This window comes from Cololabis saira, chromosome 9 (assembly GCF_033807715.1).
Source record: "Cololabis saira isolate AMF1-May2022 chromosome 9, fColSai1.1, whole genome shotgun sequence".
Classification (NCBI taxonomy): Eukaryota; Metazoa; Chordata; class Actinopteri; order Beloniformes; family Belonidae; genus Cololabis; species Cololabis saira.
Genome location: NC_084595.1, coordinates 42749514 through 42769628, shown reverse-complemented (window position 1 = coordinate 42769628; position 20115 = coordinate 42749514). Strand labels below are relative to the sequence as shown.

The 20115-nt window shown below is 43.9% G+C and overlaps 1 protein-coding gene across 2 annotated transcripts in view; it reads right to left on the bottom strand.

Moving 5' to 3' along the window:
• LOC133450765 (bromodomain-containing protein 3-like) overlaps positions 1-20115 on the bottom strand; it is a 36983-nt gene that overhangs the window by 5385 nt on the left and 11483 nt on the right. The window contains exons 3-11 of one of the 2 annotated variants that reach the window (XM_061729625.1): positions 17409-17520; positions 17194-17331; positions 16975-17119; positions 11237-11412; positions 9046-9441; positions 3264-3392; positions 2976-3182; positions 2560-2792; positions 2171-2469 (exon numbers count right to left, since the gene is read on the bottom strand). In XM_061729625.1, coding sequence (XP_061585609.1) covers positions 2171-2469; positions 2560-2792; positions 2976-3182; positions 3264-3392; positions 9046-9441; positions 11237-11412; positions 16975-17119; positions 17194-17331; positions 17409-17520 — 1835 coding nt within the window. The remainder of the gene's footprint in view (positions 1-2170; positions 2470-2559; positions 2793-2975; positions 3183-3263; positions 3393-9045; positions 9442-11236; positions 11413-16974; positions 17120-17193; positions 17332-17408; positions 17521-20115) is intronic. The other variant, XM_061729626.1, reaches the window with a different exon arrangement.

Genomic DNA, 20115 nt, shown 5'->3' with positions numbered 1-20115 from the left:
AATATCTAAACAAGCTGGAGGTGCTTCAGAGAAGCTTCGGAGAAGGTTGAATCTTATTCAGAATTATTCAGAAAGTTATTCAGAAAAAGCGGAACCAGCCAAAGCTGGAAAACATCTGACATTGGAATCAGCCAGAAAAGAAAAACACTGCAATCACTGTATCTCTAGAAGTGATATTAGAAAGTGAAAGTGTTTAGAAACAGCAACTCAGCCTTGACGCACAGCACCATGTAAAATCAACTGAGGAGCAAGCTGGATAAAAGTCTCCAACGCTCTGCTCAGCTAATAGATGTTCATAGCTCTGAACCCAAACTGTGGTGGAGCTTCCACGGCTGAGCAGCTCCAAGCATCACACCAGTCCCATGCCAATCTGAGCGGTGAGGAGAGCGGTCAGACGGGCGGCTCAGTTTGAAGATGCTCGGGGAATGCTGGGAGACCGTCAGCCAGCTCTGAATCCACAGTTCACGGAGGACCAACATGACAGACATGTGAATTAGAGATGCACCAAAATCAGTATCTGCCGATCCCGATATTGCTAATCACCGATCACAGCCTGAAATCCATAAATTCTTCAATAGTGTTGTCTCATGTACACGACACTGACATTGTATTATTAGGTATAAAAATTAGGAGATGAGAAAGTATCATGAATTGACTGTTTTATTGCAGGCTGAGGCAATATGCAATATTTCCCCCTCTAGAGACGATTTAGACTCGGCTTACTAAGACTAAATGTAGCTACTAGCTTTAGCTTCCTGTGGTAATAATTATGTACAACATGTCACCAACACAGACAACAGCAGACATGTCACTCTCTTAGAGTTGATACAAGTTGTAAACTATAAACCTTTGTTTTCCTGTGGAAAGAGGAATTAAATCTTAAAATAAAAATTAATTATGAATTAGTAAGGTTTGCTAAAGCTTTAGCGATAGCATCCGCCACGTGTGAGGAAACTCTTGTGAGTGAAGCAAAACTCTTCACACTAGAACTCCACATGTCACTCGTGAAGCGACTGACACGAATGTCGTCCTGCGTGAGGGTTTGGATGTGACTGTAAATAGTCTGGTGTAACTCCAACAGGATTTCATCAGTGAAATATTTACGATGCGGCAGCGTGTACCGTGGATCCAAGCAGCTAACGTTTAAACCCGATGTCTTCTACAACAAAAAGCAGCTGATGATCGAGGCTTATGAATTCATTACCTTATGATGTAGTTCTTTATTTTTCTTGCTGTCTATATGTCTCTGTTACATTCAGCGGAGTTAGCAGCATTGCTCCTGTTCTTTCTCTGCCTTAGGGGCAGCCAACTTTGGCAACTCAATATACTCCTTCGTATGAGAAACTTTTAAATGTCTTATCAGGTTCGTTGTGTTGAAATTCTTTTGAAACATTCCTCCTCGCGGTGTCTCCTTTGCACCTTGCAAACTGCAAATTTGTTGGCTTATTCGGACATTGTAAAACTCCCATAACAGCGACGCCATTTTCAGTGTTGATGCTCTGTAGAGACGGCCCCGCCCCCTTAGGACACCTCGGTCTGGGATGTGGGAACGCCCGCGCAGGCGGCGGTTTGTTGTTGTAAACGCCATCTGATCGGCTTTGAACTATTATTTTCCGATCTTCGCTCAAAACCGATAGGGCCATTATCGGGCCGATACCAATTTGTTGCCGATCGATCGGTGCATCTCTACCCCATACAGTGTGTTCAAATGACTGACAGCTGGCAGAGCCAATGAGGAGGTGTCATCACTTCAGCTACTCAGCCCTGTGTTCTGACCTAAGAGAGTTTAACCGTTCATCTTCTCCTTCTCCTTCCACACGTTTGCAGCGGGGGACTAGTCAGCAGGTTCAAAGCCCTCCTTAGAAAGCTAAAAGTGATGTCACAGAGTCTCCCCCGCCTGGGCAGCTGCATCCATCCCCCAACACAGGTGCTTACGCACAGTTCTAAGGAGGCTTGCTGGGATAAACATGTGTGTCAAGAGAGTTTGATCAAAACAACCTGTGAATCCCAACAAACGAGCAACGTGAATTTACCGCACATCCCCCCAAGACGGACGTCTACCTCACAACTTTAGCGTCACCTGAGCTGTGTGACCCTCTCAGCTCTGTGGGGGGTTCTGAGTGAAAGCAGGTTGTTCTGACTGGGTGAACTGGTGTGAACTGGTACTTACGCAGCAGCTTCCTCTGCTTCTTCTGCAGGCAGGACTTGACGTAGCGCTCCAGTTCTCTGAGCGTAGAGGGTTTGAGGGTTTCGAAGTCAATCTCGATCTCGTCCGGGTTGGAGTCCCTCAGCGACGGCTCTCTGGACTGGATGATGTGCACAACTCGGCCCAGCTTCTCGCCGGGCAGTCGGTTTATGTCTAGACTCAGCTGCCGCTTCTCGTCGTACGACATGGGCTGGGACGACTCCTCGCCGTCGTCTCCGTTGGCCGAGCCGCCGCCCGTCGTCTTACCTCCTTTCTTCGGTTGCCTGGAAGGAGGAGAGTCGCTCTGATTGATTGGATGTCTCTGGCTGCGCTTCATCTCATGTCTGCCTGAACATGAAAAGAAAATCTCCTACCTGGTGGCCGTTACCGTGCTGTTGGCTTTCCTGGCTGGTGCCTTCTTCTGATTGGCTGGTTTGGGCTGCTGGGCGGCGGCCTTGGGCTTCTTCTCTTCCTCTATCTTGGCCTTATTTCCTTTGTCTTTGTCCTTCTCTTTCTTCTTCTCCTTGTCCTTCTTCTCTTTTTTCTTCTTTGGCTTGCTGACCGGCGCCTGCGACAGGACGGCCAACTGCTCGTGCACCGCCTTCAACTGATGGAATACACTAATCATCAATACCTAGAATCTACAATCAATGCAGAGCCACGCCTCCACCTGCTGAATTAATCTCACATGGACTTCTTAAGCCACAGAAACATGAAGGAGCATGGATTCAGACAGCTTCATCAAATCTACAATCGTGCTGAAAAAGAAGAAAACCAGGAAGTTCTTGACCTGTGATTGGTCGGCAGCACCAACCTGCTCCTGAAGCTCGGCCAGTCGCGTGGCTCGCTCCTCCTCGGAGTCGGAGGATTCGTCGGAGGAGGAGTTGTTGCTGCTGTCGGAGGAGGCGGTGCTTTTACTGACCAGCGGCGTCGTAGACGGGACTGACACCTCCAGGCCCTCGTCAGGGATCTTGGCGAACCGCATCTCAAACACGTCCTGAGCACAAACCAGATAAGGCGTTATTGACGGCCGGTACAGATGATGGGGCGGAGCCGGCCGACGGCTGAGCGGACGTACCTGCAGCTTGCGGGCCATGGCCACCACCTCGTGATCCGGGGGGTTGTACTTGTAACAGTTGGAGAACATTAACCTGACGTCAGTGGCGAAGCTCTGAGGGTCGCTGTACTCCCCTTTATCCATCTTTTTCTGTTGGAAAGAAGGAACAACCAAACATCTGTCAATAAAACTAAACTGTACTTGACCCAGTCTCAACAAGTCCACCTCCAACTCATTTCTAAACTTTTAACTAGGGCTGTCAAAGTTAATGCGTTAATAATAGCTAATCATAGCCCAACTGCACTTTATAGGTTGAGTTACACTCCCTGCTGTTACAAGTGCACTTTATTTGTTTGTCATTTATTTTTTGTATCACCCTGTTTTGATCCCACTTAGGAAAAGGGGATATTTTTTTAGCCTTTTATTTTCCTCCATATGAGACATGATTACATGGAAAATGTAACTGACCAATGCACTTCTTGTACAATGTTTGTGATGCATGTGGTTCATTGTTTTACATTGAGCTGCTTAAAAAAACAAGGAATCTTAAGTTAGTCTTTACGAGTGTAAAGTTGGGACTACATTGTTTGTATTTATGAAGGAATGTTACATTCAGGTCAAAAGCTTTTTTTTTTGTGGAAAGTTGAATAAACATAAAGCAGCATATTTGCCCTTTCTCATGTTGTTAACAGTATTAAAAACATTTAAAAAATACCTAAAGGTAATTTAGAACAGCAAAAAAAGGTGTGAATAAATGTGCGATTAATGTGATTAATCGCGAGTTAACTATGGACAACATGCGATCAATCGCAATTAAAAAAATGTATCGTTTGACAGCCCTAGTTTTAACCCTTTAATCATCCTGAGGCCCTAATTCGAGATTCATGTTCAGTTTTTCCCTCATCGTCCTGACAACCATTATTTTCTGGCCGATTGACCTATCGTTTACTTTTTTTTTTTAAATTCAAGATCTTTTTTATTGAAGTTTTTTCAATGTAACAAAGGTGTAATGCTGAATGCTTATTACAAAGATTTTGAATCAGCATGGGCATGTTAATCATAGCACACACCAGTGTAAAGGGTGTACAAAATGTGAAAAATTAAACAGTATGAAAATAACAACAACAACAACAACAACATCAATTGTGTGCAGAAAAATCAATAAATAAATAACATCAATTATTTTTTTAGATTGATTTTGTGAGGATTTTTTTCCCCTCGATACATCTTTCTGTTAAAAGCCAACAAATAATACATTTTACTTTTCTCACAACGTTTTACTTTTCACACATAAACCAAGGCAGAATTGTCGTAAGGCTCGTTTGGATTATTCAGAACCATCTCCATAAATATAAAATGACTTATTCAAAACCCAAAAGACGTCCTTTTGTGTGAAAGTCCATAATTTTAACATAAATTCTGCCCAAAGTTGTGGGTCTGACTGCTTTTCCATCAAAAGTGTTGAATAAGTTAGTTTTTCATCTTAAATGATCTTTTACCAGCTGATGGCACAAAGAGGATGTATGTTAGCCAACAGACAGCACCAACATTACATTAATCAATATTGTTTAGTTTTAATGCTCAAAAAAGACCAAACTGTCTGCAACACTTTGAAGCAGGTAAGCCGTTATCATTGCTGTTAAGAACTCATCATGGCCGTCACGCGTCTCCCTGCATTCGTTTCATGTCGACATGCACGACCTGCAGTTTTTGCTTTGCTCTGAGTGGCGCTGGTCCAGGTCAGATACCAGTTGACCACAAGTGACCAGATGTGGAGGTCGGAATCTTGAAGACTGTTTTGAAGAAAGGCTGAGCAGCTGTTAAGCCTGAATTAAGGTTCTGCGTTAAACCAACGCAGAGCACACGCCGTTGCCGTGACGCCGTCGTGAACCCTTCAGACTTCTCCGTCACTCTATTTCTCCGCGGTGCAATACCCTCCGCTGAAAGTTCACTACTGCTTCACACTACCGGAACCGGAAATGCGTTGCTACCAAGCGAACCAATCACAGCCCTCTCGGTCTGCGTTGGGTCTGCGTCGCCTCGACACGTAGTTACATTTTTTGGGAGGTGCACGTCAGTCTACGGAGAGACTCCTGCGTAGCCGCGTACCCTACGGAGTAGACTCTGTATTGATTTAACGCAGAACCATAATTCAGCCTTTATTAACGGCTTGTCACATTTATGATGTGACATCACTACTGCACAGAGACAAACATGCGGGTCAAAACAGCGGCGACAGATCAACACAGTCCTGGTGCAGATCGTGTTCGAGTCGTGCTCGTGGGATGATGCAGCGGTGATGTAGCGGTGATGATGCGGGTGGAGTGTTTTGTTCACCGATCATCAAACGCTGGACCGACACTGACTTTGCTCCAGATATTTCGGTAAATTATTCTCCTGAAGACTTGCTGCGTTCTGGGACTCGCCGTGTCTGGTTTTGTGCTGAATCAGCGGGAAAATTCCATGTAACAAGTCGTCTAATGAAACGGAAGAAATGCAGAAATATTGCTGCTGTTTCTCATCATCAATAAAGTTGCTTTCGTTAACGAAAATTATGACTAAATATCATCGTCAACGAACCTTTATCACCTGATGAAAACGAGACGAGGCGCAATGGAAATGCTGGTCATGTGAAGATAACGATAATAAAATATATGATGCAATATCGTAGACGAATAAAAACGAGACTAAAATGTAGATTACAAAATAAAAACTCTGGTTTAGTTCTGCTGCTGGGTGACGTTAGTCCTCCATCCCAGTCGCTGCAGCGGGGAATCAGAACCAGAAGATGCAGCTGCAGAGTTAGAGGCTGATGCCGTTTTCTTTACCGAGATCACAAGAAAGCAGAGCAGTAATCTCCTCTTCATCTGTGTTGCTGTCTTATTTATTTATCTTTATTCCACCAGCTGGTTTATTATACTACTACCAAATATTTTAATATCATTAAATCTGAAGGATCTCATCACTGTTGGAAATTTTAAAAGCAGGAGGATCTTGCAGCAGCTACTTTTCACACTTGTTGTTTTAATGTAAATGTAATTGTATTCTTGTTTTAACCTAGCACACATTTTTATTTATCTTGTTGAGTGTTTAGTATTTTATCTATTTATTTTATTGAGTGAGTTGGTGGTGTCTGTTTTTAATTGTTGCACTTGTAATGTTTCTCTGGCTGCTGTCTTGGCCAGGCTTCCCTTGAAAAAGAGGTCATTGTATCTCAACGGGACCAACCTGGTTAAATAAAGGTTAAATAAAAAAATAATGAATTAAAATATTACTTTTCTAACTCTGGCTCTGTAGACTGGTTACTGCTGGTACGACGTGCTCTCCTCGCGTGGTGTTTGAGCGAGGTACACGCTCACAACAACGGACGTCATCACACGCTCAAACAGCTAGTATATTGGCCCCTTTAGCATCATCGGTTTATTCTTTACACCAGAAAATGATCGCGACATGACGTACACGTGAAAAGTACAAAACAACAAACTTATACGTTTACTGTCACCTTATAACGAGGTCAATGTTTATATGGTTGAAGAGCAGAAGAGCAGGGAATTACGCGCCAGTCACAATTTGTCCTACTGTACTTATTGTATTTTTTTTCATAATCATTTTTCATTTTCTCCCGTTCAAATCCAATTAATCGGGTCGCGGTGTGGATCTCCATAATTCTTTTTGGAACGTAAACCCCCGCAAAAAAACAGGGATTACTGTACTAATGTTTGCTACCTGTACTCGCCGTTGTCAGGGTGTTGTGTCCGTGCTCATGTTCATAGACTAATTACAGATTTCACAACGTTCCTCCAGAGCAGCAACTCTGGGTCAGTACTTGTGGTGTCTGGACTGGGCCTGCTCTGATCAGTTACCTGCCTCCGGACCTGGGTTGTGACTGGGGATGGGCATGATTGATCGACGATCGATTACTGATCGTTAGGAATTTTGTTGATCACGTGAATTTCTTATCGATCAAAGTCTGGCATCAAAAGTTGTATTGTGCTGATTCTTCAAGCAAAGCAGTGAATTTCACTGTGTGCCAGCATCTTACCACCAGGGGGGCACTCAACTGAGAAAACTACTCAGACACCGGAGTTACCGGAGACTCCAGGAAAAAAAATGAAGAGGGCACAGTGAAGTTTAGCGTGGGAGCATTTTGATTTGAAAAATAACGAATTTCTCTGCAAACACTGCAAAGTTGTGTATAAATACAACACGTCCACAACTCAAATGATGTACTATTACAACAACGTAACACTACCCTGCCTAACGTCGGTGGCGGTGCGTCCTGCTCTCAGGCTGCCATCACCGCAATGGTAGGACGGATGCTTATCTTTATCAACAAAAATCAGCAGGCTGCTGTTGGATTTATTTTATTTACTGTTAGAAGTGAGCAGTCATCACCACTGAGTAAGTTACTTTTGTTAAATATTTTCCCTCACTCTCACCGTCTTTCTCTGCTCCGTTCCTTTAGGAATAGTTTTAAGTTATATTTTGGCAAAACCTGTCAGTCCTAAGTATTATTATATTTTTGATTGAGTGTTTAATGTGATTGTGTTTTTGGATTTTTTTATTTTGGAACAAAAGAGCGTCAATTGGGCGCCGGCTCTGCTGCTTATGCAATTTAAACTGCCAATGTATTCGCCCAAAGAGTTGGACTGTTCTTAAAATAAATATTTTATTGAGGAACAACACAGTGTATTTTGTATTTTCGTTCTATTTTGTAATATGAAAAACATAATGATTAATCGATAATTGATTGTTAATTTCCCTGATCATCGATGAAGGAAATTTCATCAAATCTCCATCCCTAGTTGTGACATCTGATTGCGTGACCCAAAGGCCATCAGTCTGATGTCACAACTCAGGACTAGGGCTGAAACGATTCCTCGAATTATTTGAGTAATTCGAGAATTTTCTCTGCCTCGAGGAATTGTTTAATTTTGCAGCTCAAAGCAGGGTTTTTCGCCCGGACTACGCTTAATGCGGCACAACGCGGTGGCGCCACGCACGTAAAGGAAGAAGAAAGAGGAGGCGGATATATTTGGTTTTAACTAAAAGAAAAGGCAGAAAATGTCAAAAGTCTGGCAGCATTTCCAGATCGACACCAAGGCGAACACTGTTAATTAATGAGATTAACGTTACGGTACCTTGCTAACATAACGTTACCCTGTGGAGGGCGAGGTTTCTATTAATTATGACGACTGTTGATGCATTTAATCTGTAAAAGCACAGAGCTGTAGAGTGATGAGGGTGAAAAATAAAAACGTAATGAAGCTAACTGGGTAGTTTTCAATTTTAGTCATTGATGGATAAAACATCAAGTAGCGCTGGTGCCTAATGTGCTCCAATAGAGCAGGGCTCAATTTTATTTTGAAAACTGCCAAAACTCAAAATCTTATCAAGACTTTAACTTAAAACTTAACTAGAACTTAAAATGTGCTTGACACAAATGAAAGTTCAATTGAAACTCGTGGGAAAAACAGCTAACCATTTTTAGGTTAGAAATAAGAATATTTCTTGGTAAGATCCTTAGTTTTTTGAGTGAAGGCAGTGAATTTGGTCAACTGGTGTAAGTTCAGGGTTTTTAAATGCGCAGCCATGAACCTACTGGATTATATAATTTAGTCTTAGTAATGTCAATTAACATCTAACATATTGTGTATATTCATAATTGCTCTTTAACTAAACAGAAATATGTTTTATTCGATTACTTGATGGAGTTTTCAGTAGAATACTGGATTATTAAAATACTCGACAGCTGCAGCCCTGGTCAGGACTGAGCTAACCTGAGCTAGACTAGTGTCATTACCCGGACGGTGCTGAGGTCCATGGGGTGTTTGATGATGTCGTGGTAGTCGTGCAGCTCCAGCGCCTCTGCATCCACCGGTTTGTAGAAGGGCCAGGCGTAGGCAGCGTGCTTCTTGGACAGCATCTCCTTCAGGATGGCGTCGCAGTGCTTCATCTGCTCGCCCAGCTTGCCCGCTTTCCTCCCCACGGCTCCGGGCACCCCTGCTCCCACCTCGGCCCCCGCCACCTCCTCCACCGTCTCCCGCCGGGTCTTGGCGGGCCGGGCGGCCGCTTCCCGGCGGGCCGACGCCAGCTTGGCCGGCTTGGCGTCCGGGGGGGAGGGGGAGTCTGCACGGCCGGCGGAGATGGCCGACGTGGTGGGCGTGGTCGTGTCGGCTTTCCTCTTCACGCCTTTCTTCTGTTGGACACACAGACTCGTATGAGGACGGACGCCGGACGGAGAGCTAACTCCCAGACAGGTGAAGACACTAACCTTTTTTTTGTGTTTTTATTTAATTTATATATATCTATATATATATATATATATATATATATATATATATATATATATATATATATATATCGTAATATTACGAGAATAAAGTCGTAATATTACGAGAATAAAGTCGTAATATTACGAGAATAAAGTCGTAATATTACAAGAATAAAGTCGTAATACCACGAGAATAAAGTCGTAATATTACGAGAATAAAGTCCTAATATTACGAGAATAAAGTCGTAATATTACAAGAATAAAGTCGTAATACCACGAGAATAAAGTTGTAATATTACGAGAATAAAGTCGTAATATTACGAGAATAAAGTCGTAATATTACGAGAATAAAGTTGAATATTACGAGAATAAAGTTGAATATTACGAGAATAAAGTTGAATATTACGAGAATAAAGTCGTAACTTATGAGAACTGTAACAGGAAGAGCTTCTTCTCCCTGTTAAAATGAGGAATATTGAGCATCTTGTGAAGTTATATTTTGGTTACGGTTTCACAAATAAGGAAATACTTAATCGTTTGGCGCATCAGCATCGAATTATCATCAGTATAAGGACTTTAAAACGATTGTGCAAACGACTGCGTCTATTACGAAGAAAGAACCACACAGACTTGGAAGAAATTGCGTCTTTTGTGGAAGAGGAAAATCTTTCTGATCATCCTCATTGTTTCCTGAGAAACAACAAAACCTCTTTGAATGGCAGCAGATGGAACCAGCGCTAGCCTTGCAGTCACCACTACTATACTATAGTATACTATACTATACCAGACAGCTCCTCTTCCACAAAAGACGTATGTGCTCTTCCTGTTAGAGTTCTCATAAATTACCACTTTATTCTTGTAGTATTACGACTTTATTCTTGTAATGTAATGACTTTATTCTCATATTATTATGAATTTATTCTTGTAATTTCCCAATTTTTAATCCAAAATGATGTCAAACAAACATTATACACATATTTTTACACCCTTCCAAACCCACCCCTCGGACCTAAGCATTCGATGAAAACAATTAATAATTAATAATAAGGAAAACAGAATAAGAAGATTAGAAAGAAAAAGAAGAAAACTGGACAAGGATAGCTGCAACAAGGTAGTCTATACCAATTTTAAATACATCTTTCAAGTTTGGCTTTAATTTGATTTGCTGCCATATACCAAAATAAAATATTTTGTTGTTTTGCAATATGGATTTCAACAAAAAATTTCAACTGGAACGATGTATGGACTAATATAATATCATCTTCCAGAAACCAAGATCATCAGTTTATTCATTATCAATTTGTACACATAACTTATTTAACACCTCACAAGCTTTACCATATGAAGATCCTGGTTAGCTCTTTATGTACATTATGCTCTCAGAATAAACCAGGAACCTTCATGCACATGGTCTGGGAATGCCAACCTGTTGCAAACTTCTGGCAACAGGTTGCCACTGCATTATCCTCCATAACAGTACAGAATATTCCAGTAAACCCTCAAACACTTATTTTAAATCATTTATCCACAATTAACTGCTCAGTTGCAGGAGGATCTGAATAAACAAATGTTGCTTGCTGGCCTAACAGCAGCAAAAAAGATAATTGCAGTAAGATGGAAACCACCACACAGGCTTAACATCTCCCATTGGTATTAGACTTTTCTTGAGATTATCTATATGGAAATATCTACAGCCCGAATCCATGGTGAAGCCACTAACCTTTATGACAGGCTGCGCTGACGGCATCATGGTCGTGGCCGCCGGGGGCTGCGGGGCGGAGACGGGGGGCGTGGCCGGGACAGGCGTGGGTGTGGTGGAGATTACAGGTGTCTGAGAGGGAGAGGGGGACGGGTAGGAGGGGGGAGGGGAGGCCGAAGACTCCGCCTGCTGGCTCACTGTAAAAGAGACGCAGACGCCATGAGAAACATGTCCACAACAGTTTTCCCTGCTCAGACGGAGATGAGCACAACGCTACGACAACCTGCCCCAGTCAACGGACCCTCCGGACAGTGTTGTGCATAATTTCTGTGAGAACGTTGAACCGAGCGCAACATATTTGCAAATAAAGAACTTGAACGTGAACTTGTTCATTCTGCAGATCAGGAACTTCAATTTGAACTGTTCAGATTATGTGAGTTTCAGCTTCACTGTTTAGGTCCAATTATTACGGAATACATTTCACCAGCGGACGGCACATTTAAAATACTCGACGAGACGACGACTTCACACTACATTACCCACAATGCAGCGCACACACTAGCGTAGCAACGGGCACCAGCTCCATGGCAACGGGGGTCCGAGCCCGGTGCATCTTTACATGAGCAGCGTCAGATGACGCCTGCGCTTATGATTATCTGCGGGAATTTTACACATCGTCTCCCAAAGAGTCCGACGGTAAAAATCTAACCTTTCTGTGCAAATTATGTCCACCTGCGCTGAGAAAAAAAGCTGAGCGTCTGCCTCGTCAACTTCAAATTTGAAATGTCATGTGGAGTTAAAGCATCCGTGTGAGAAAATATCTGTAAGTCCTTGACAATCAATCAAAGTGATCAGGAAAGACCAAGAAGACCCAACAGCCCCAAACGACCCCAGTCCCACTGCTGCTCCTTCAGGGTAGATTTACCTGCAACAGGTAGACAAACTGATTTACAGCCTCTGAGTAAAGTTGAAAAGCCACTAGGACGATACATGATAGTTTACAGCAGGGTCTTCTACCCTGGTCCTCAGGACCCCCGTCCTGCATCTTTTAGATGTTTCCTTGCATCATCACACCTGATACTAATTAATGGTCGCCATCAGCTTGTCATCCAGGTCTGCACAAGTCTGTTAGTGACACAGTCATTTATATCAGGGTGCTGAAGCAGGAAACATCTAAAACATGCAGGACAGAGTCCTGAGGACCAGGGTTGAAGACCACTGGTGTACAGTGAACAGTTTTAGGATAGGGGGGCTTTTCATTCGTACTTCTCACCTAAAAATATTGAAATTAACTGAATTTGAACTAGTTCAAATTGAAAATGGTGAACTATGAACGTGAACTATTCATTTTTAAACTATGTGAACTGAAGTTTGAACAAGTTCATGAGAAGTAGGAACTTGCAGAACACTGCCCCCGGAGCTAACGGCTCGCTGGGGTGTTCACAGGGGAACTCCATCACCTGGGTTTGATTCTTTTCGTCAATGACTACGTCTACATGCTGTCAAAATTCGGGCTAAGGTCAATATTCCGGTTACTGAAACATTGGGAATAATGTGTTTCCATGCGTGATGAAACAGGGTTTCCCCTGTATACATGGTAATTGTAATCATTTGGAATATCTGGATCAAACCAGCGACGCACGGAGAACGTCATGACGCAATTCCCGTCATTTCCACTTCTTCTTCCTGTATCCAAATCCAAAAAAACAACAATAACAGCAGCATGGCGGGTAATAAACAGTCCAGTAGAAGTCGTTTTGTTTCTCTGCCCTATAATTCGCCTTTTTCAGCGTCTTCCAGCGGAGCTTGATCTGGTCTGGCGTTCGTACAAATTCTGCTTCGTGCAACCTTTTGCTCACCTTTTTGTAAATCTCTCTATCCCGGTACTTTCTACTGTCTACAAATACCAAAATGTTCATATCCTTCATTACATTTATGAAGTGATTAGTCTCCTCCTGATCTTGTTGTTTCTCTGTGTTTATAAGAACTTCCTGGACTCAAAAGACCAAGATTCCTTGTGAAAAGAACATGCGCGGAAAACAAATTCCTGTTCCTTTTGACGGGGAAATCCTGTTAGGTGTTTACATGACCAAATATTCAGTTAGAAAAGGAGTAACCCAGGGGTCATATTCGGGTTTTTAAAAACCATTTAAAATTCCGGTTATTCAAGGGGGTTATTGGTGTTTACATGGCCGTGCAAAACCGGGTTATTGCTAATATTCCGGTTAGCAAAGGGTTATTGACTGCATGGAAACGTAGTGTGTGATTCCAGGATTCAGGGATTCGTGGATGTTTTGACAGTGGGAATATTAATTTTGACCCATACAACACTCCCGTTGAGGTTGCTTTAAACGTGATACAGAAATAAAGCTCAACTTGGTTTTTGTTTCCGGTTATCAAGGTGTTTTTTTCCCTTCATAAGTGCAGGTCAGATGACCAATGATGAACCAGAAGGGATTTGACGGCGCTTGCTGCAGAAACCACGTTCTGTGGTCACGATGCTGCAGCTCAACTCGAAGAGTCGCCGTCTCTAAACTCACTCCAGGTTCTACGAGTCACCCTGAAGATTGGCGCTTTTCCACTAGTACCTACTCAGCGCGACTCGACTCGCCCCGGTTTTGCGCTTTTCCACTAGGGGTCGAGGCGGGTGGAGGCGTGCCAAGTTGATACTTTTTCTGTAACTATTCTGCTGAGGTTCTAAGCTGCTGAGTCGGCTGTATCTGACATCATCACACTACAGGCCACCGATTGGTCGGGGGGTTGGAGTCAGACGTCTGAGTCAGGAGGAGGAAATCAGAGAAAGAGACTCTGACGGATTCTTGTTCATTTTATTCAACAGACAACGGCAGCAAAAGTCTGTTTGGTGATCCAACTCTGAGGTGCAGATGTTCATAAACCTGGTGCTGAGGAGAGAATTAAAAAGTGATCTAGACGGGTGATAAGGAACGACCAGATCTACCAGGAGCTCTGTCTCTTCATAGCTGCTCACGGCTCCAGACGACTTTTCAGCAGCGCCGAGACAAACTTAAAAAAAAAAGCGTTGCCGCTTGTAGTTTCTCTCACTCTCATTTTTTAACTTGATATCAAACACAAGCCACAGATCCAGCAGCACATCTATCATCTCCTCCAGGTTCTACATCTTTAGTGTTGTTGTCTTCTCGGTTTAGATACACAATCAAATATGTCGCTCCAATCCCGCCTACTTCTCATCTGGGTGTCTAAAAACAAACGAGGGCAAGGCAAGTGGAGGCGAGTGGAGTCGCGCTGAGTAGGTACTAGTATAAAAGCGCCAGATGTGAACTGTCAAGGACGTCCCAGACGGTTAAGAGAACGAGGAGCTTCGCCACAGTTTGCTGCAGACGTCTACGTCTGGAGAAAGGTCAGAAGGTGAGAGGAGAAACACGGACCGTGATGAGTTTTATCAAACTAAAGCGCAACTTTTGTTTCCACCAGAGCAGAAGACAGGCCAGCGTTGTGATCGCTGCATTATGGGTTACAGCTGGTTTACTGGAAACACTTCCAGCAGTAGTACTGTCCAAGTAGTGTCTCTCATGTACGGTACTGGTCAGGTATTCCCTCTCATTCAACCGTTTTCCTTCTCTTTTTTCCCAAGAGCGGGGGCACATGCGCTCGGCAACTTGGCAAGCAACAAAAATGACTAAATGACTAAAATTCACTATGGATGCTTTTGATATCAAGTTTCGCCAGTTGTCATTGTGTTTGACAGTGTATAAGATGACCTACAATCTATAATACCGTATTTTTGCGACCATAAGGCGCACATAAAAATTTTTTTTTTTCTAAAATGTGCCGCGCGCCCAATGAAACAGTGCGCCGTTTCTATTACCTGTATTACGGTAATGTGAGGCGGAGCCACCATGAGAACAGTAAAGGGAGAAGGGGCGTGTGAAGCACCCGTGAGTTGCGGACGTGAAAAAAAGCAGTAGCGCTGGCGGAAGAAATGAAAATTGAACATTTTCATGGAGGTCCATCCTGGTGCTTTCGCTTCATGAAACGGTGCCAGCGCAGCAGCAGCGCCCGGCGGATTATATGGAAAAGATGGAGAGCTTCCGCTCATTCTGCAGCCGACACATCCCCGACATGGACGAGGTGCCGCTCACGTTAGGTGAATCACACGGGGGAGTTAACGGGGACCAGCGCCGGGAGCGGACCGGGACCCGGGTCCAGCGCGGGGGAGCGGACCGGGACCACCGCGGGTCGGGATCCGCACGACGGGGTATTAGAAGTCGTCATTTACTGCTTGGCTGCCACACTGATGGACAGAAACCGGCGCCGATGGTGATTTTTTAAAAGAAAAACTTTGCCTAAAAGAGACTTTTCCAGTCGGAGTCATTATAAAGGCGAATGAAAAGGGCTGGATGGATGAAGAGATGATCGAGTGGCTGAGACAGGTTTATGTGCGGCGACCCGGTGGTTTTTTTTAATTCTTTAATGCGGAAACAGAAGATGAAGACTTTGAAGGGTTTGATTGATGTGAAAAGTGAAATAAAATATCAAACTAAGTTTTGCTCCCGCTCTATTTTTAAATAAGCACACTTGTGTGTTCTGCAGCGCGTGTGTATTTTGCGGCGCGCGTGTGGGCAGCTCCGTCGGTGTAGACTGCGCCTTTTGAGACGGTGCGCCGTATGTGTGTTTAAAATCCAAAAATTACACACAAAACTGAGGGTGCGCCTTTTCACACGGTGCGCCGAATGGTCGTGAAAATACGGTATGAATATTTTAAATTAAAGGTCATAATGTTCTTAAAAGGGCAGGTGAAACTCAGGCAGGCTAATAAATTGGTTGAATTATTGATTAGCAACCATTTAATTCAGTAAAGGACAAATATATATATATATATATTTATATTATATATATATTATTATATTAATTTGCATAACACTTACAGTGCAACAGTTGAACAATAAAAGAGAGGAAAGAACCTGGCAGGATGTCTGGGGTTCTCCCTCCTGGCTTATGGCTCAAGTCCAGTCCTCTTTCCCTTCATAACGACACAATTGTCCAGTAGAAAACTTGTGACTTGTTTCCACTCAAACTCATAAGACTGCCGGACATCTTCAGTTCCAGCAGAAGTACTGAGGCATTGGCAAGGTTAACTTTTCTGCTTGTCAGATGTTGAAACTCTGGCCATATCATCATAAAAAAAGCAAACAATTTTGTCCGTGCTCTGGCTGGTGGCTTCATCAATGCTTAATGAAAACATACTCTTTTTGAGCTTCTCTGACAGCCGCTCTATGAGCGGGATCTCCTTCGTGGCGAGGTACAACTTTTTCCCGCTACTGGCGTACAGTAGCTTTTTAGAGCAGAGCGTGCAAAAGCACCTGGCTCTCTTCTGGCACCAGCTACTGAAACACCTGCCGTCTCCGCCCACTTCTTCCATCCATGCCCAGCGCCATTTCATTTTCATTCTTAATCGGCCAAATCATCCTCTACAGACTTTGATTTTTTTCTCCATCTTGAAGTCGGTGATATGCGAGTGTTCGTATTCAGACTGAAACACACCGCTCTGCGCCCTGCTGGCGTCAAAGACCCGCCCCCGCTCTACTTCTAATTGGCTAGTGTTAGTTTGGTTGAGGGCGAGCCCTGCTTCCCTCTCATTAGACGAACTCGGTTGACTCAAACTTACAACAAAAAAAACTCCGTACGCCGGAGATCCGGCACGGTGCCGGAATACTTTAAGCCCTGAATACTGAACTCCCGTATGATCGGAGCTACAGGTGAAGAAGCTGTGTGGTCACCTGTGTTGGCTGCCGGCTGTTTGCTCTTGTTCTTCCCCCGAGGAACCGGAGGCAGCAGAGCCACCTCCTCCTGCGGCATCTGAGCCACTTTCTGGAGGAAGATCTTCTCTAGAGCCTGAGCCATCAGGACGATGTCGTCTGTGGGCTACACACACACAAACAGGTGTTACAGTCCTGCTGCAGCGCTGCAGGTGTGTTACCGCTGGTGCAGGCAGGTACCTTGTTGTAGATGTAGCAGTTGGTGAACATGGTGTTGAAGTCCTGCATGGCCTCGCTGGCGCTCCAGTAGTAGTTGTTCTCCAGGCGTTTCTTGATGGTTCCCATGTCCATGGGGTTCTTGATCACCTTGTGGTAGTCCTGCAAACACACAGAGGTTAGTGGGGTAGGGGGGGGGACTGGGGCTGGCCCTGGGGAGGGGGGTAACGGTGACGTACCAACAGACACAGCTTGATGGCATCCACGGGCTGGTAGAACGGCCACGCGAACTGGTGTTTCCACAGAGTCTTCACCACCACGTTCTGCATGTACTGCAGCTGATTGGTCTTCCTGAACGAAACAAAACACAACACACACACACTCGGGTTTATGTCCACAGCAGGAGAGCTTCAGATGTCCCCAGTAACCAGAAGTAGTGGAGTAAATGACATGAAACCTCTCCACCTGTAGCCACCAACATGAGAGGAACCAGACGCTTTGAGCTTTGAGACACATGTGAGTGTTAACGGCGCCCCCAGGACTTCTGACAAGACCTTCCAGCAGGACACACGCTTGCAACATGAACTTCTTCTGAACGGAACTTAAACGCTTCAAAAGATTTGCTTCAAATTCAAAGTTAAAAATACTTGATTAATCCCTTAAGGGACAGAGATTATTGCAGTAGTTTTCATTGTCTTAAGACCCAAGCCCACCTCCGGAACCACTAGACTACCACTCCTGATTAATGTTCATGTGAGAGAGCTGAATGTAATTTAGGGTGCTTTCAGACCTGTGGCCCGTTTGTTTTGTTCCGATTCAGGGGCTAAATCGATACAGTTGTTTCGTATTTCGTTTGTGGGGATTGAGTTCACAAGGGAACCGTCTGTAGCGGTTCAAAGCTGTTAACAAATGCCATGCGCGAACCAACTGTTCTCTGATTGGTCAAAAATGAACGCAGAAGGAGTTTCCAGGGGTGGAAAGTAACTAATTACATTTACTCACGTTACTGTAATTGAGTACTTTTTATGAGTAATTTGTAATTTTCGAAGTAGTTTTTGAAATAAGTAATTTGTACTTTTACTCGAGTACATTTTGACCCAAGTATTTTACTTCGCTACATTTGAACCCCCTAGCGTTACTGAGTACAAAATTTATGGTGAAAAAATTAAATGCGGGCGGAAAACCCTGTGTCCCGGAAGTGAACGTGAAAGTGCGCCTTGATGCGTCGAAACTGCCGGAAACACAAAAGAAGAAGAAGAAGAAAAAGTGCGCCTTGCCTTCTGCGCGCCCTTTTGGATCCACGCGTTTGAAGATGGATGTTGCTGATATGGCCCGACGAAGATAGAAATTCTGAAGCGGAAAGCCACAAAAACCCTTGGCCAAGTGTTGATGTGTACTTTAAAATGCCTCGAAGTTGATTAAAACAACTTGTGCTGGATTTGATTCGTGACTCATCCTTTTTTTGCATTAAATAACTGAAAGTAACTTTTACTCAAATTACATTTTAAATGAAGTACTTTTGTACTTTTACTCAAGTAAATTTTTAGATGAGTACTTTTACTTTTACTTTGAGTAGGATTTAAGCAAAGTAAAGATACTTTTACTCAATTACAATTTTTCAGTACTTTTTCCACCTCTGGGAGTTTCCTCTTCCGTACCCCGGGAAAAACAAGCCCCTTTCACAGAGAGAGTGCAAAGCAGCGACCGCCGCCGGCTTTCCCATTCATGTATCTGCGACCAGCGCAAGAGCGGATTGCTCTGCGGGCGAGAAGCCGCCTGCCGCATCCGAGCGCGATTGCTGTGTTCACATGTACCAAACGTTCCGATCTTTAGGGGGAAACGCTCCCTGTTCCGGAACAACTGCTCCAAACGGGACAGGTGTGAAAGGACCCTTAGAAATCCAGATCAGCAGAGACCCTCGCCAGGAGGTTCCCGTTGACCAACTTGAGTATCTCTCCTACCATGGGGAGTGTTTCACCCCGTAAAGGTTTCTGAAGACCATTTTTACAGCGGCGTTCCTGGTAATGGAGCTGCATCAACGATCCGGCCCTGAAAAGTTTACCTGGAACCCACACTAGTGGAAACACACCAGGAGTCCTCAGTCAGAGGCTTCTTCAGATCTGCTACGACACAAACTACCGCGTTTGGGCCCCCGACAAATGGCCTAGTCCAACTAGTGGTGCGTTAAAAGCAAAGGACAAGGACAGATGTCTACTGACAAATAAGATTAAATCATGTGACCACACCTCATTCGGACCACAGAAATTTTGCTACCAGAACTAACGTGTCTGGGGTTTTCCTTTAATGTTGTTTGATACCACCGCAATGTCTGTTAAAAAGCAAAACACCAGGAACATTTCTGTCCCCGTCTGTTCACTAAATCCTTCTCGTCTTTCTTCTTCTGCTGGTTTCTTCTTTTTCATCTCCTTGCACGCTGCTGGACATTTGTGAACGGTATTACGGCCACCCGTGACCGAGGAGCCGGTCGGCCCCGATAGAGGTTCCTGCCTGGAAGGTTTACCCAGAATAAACGCTAATGGAAACGCAGCTTCTGTGGCTGAATCTCTGTGCTCTGTCAAAGTATAAATGAACGTTTATCTGACATATTTGAGGCTGCACTGTCAGTTCTGTTCCTAGATCTCTTAATTCAGTAGTTTTTTTTTTCTTTTTTAAGTGCTTAATTTGTTCTTTGAAAAAGAAAAAATGAACTGGTATGAGCTGATACTCCGATATCAGAAAGAAAAAAAGTGTCTCAACATGTCCAAGAGACAGTCTCGCCCACGCCGTTCATCGCCACGTCGTTAAAGGAGCTATGCGCAAGATTGTAGGTTAAAATATCCCAGAATAACCTAAAACTAGTAAGGATGGCTGAAGCTCTCGGGAAGCAAGGAAAGAGGTACAAACTTCCCTGTAGGAGGCAGCTCATGGACAGCAAACACACCAGGG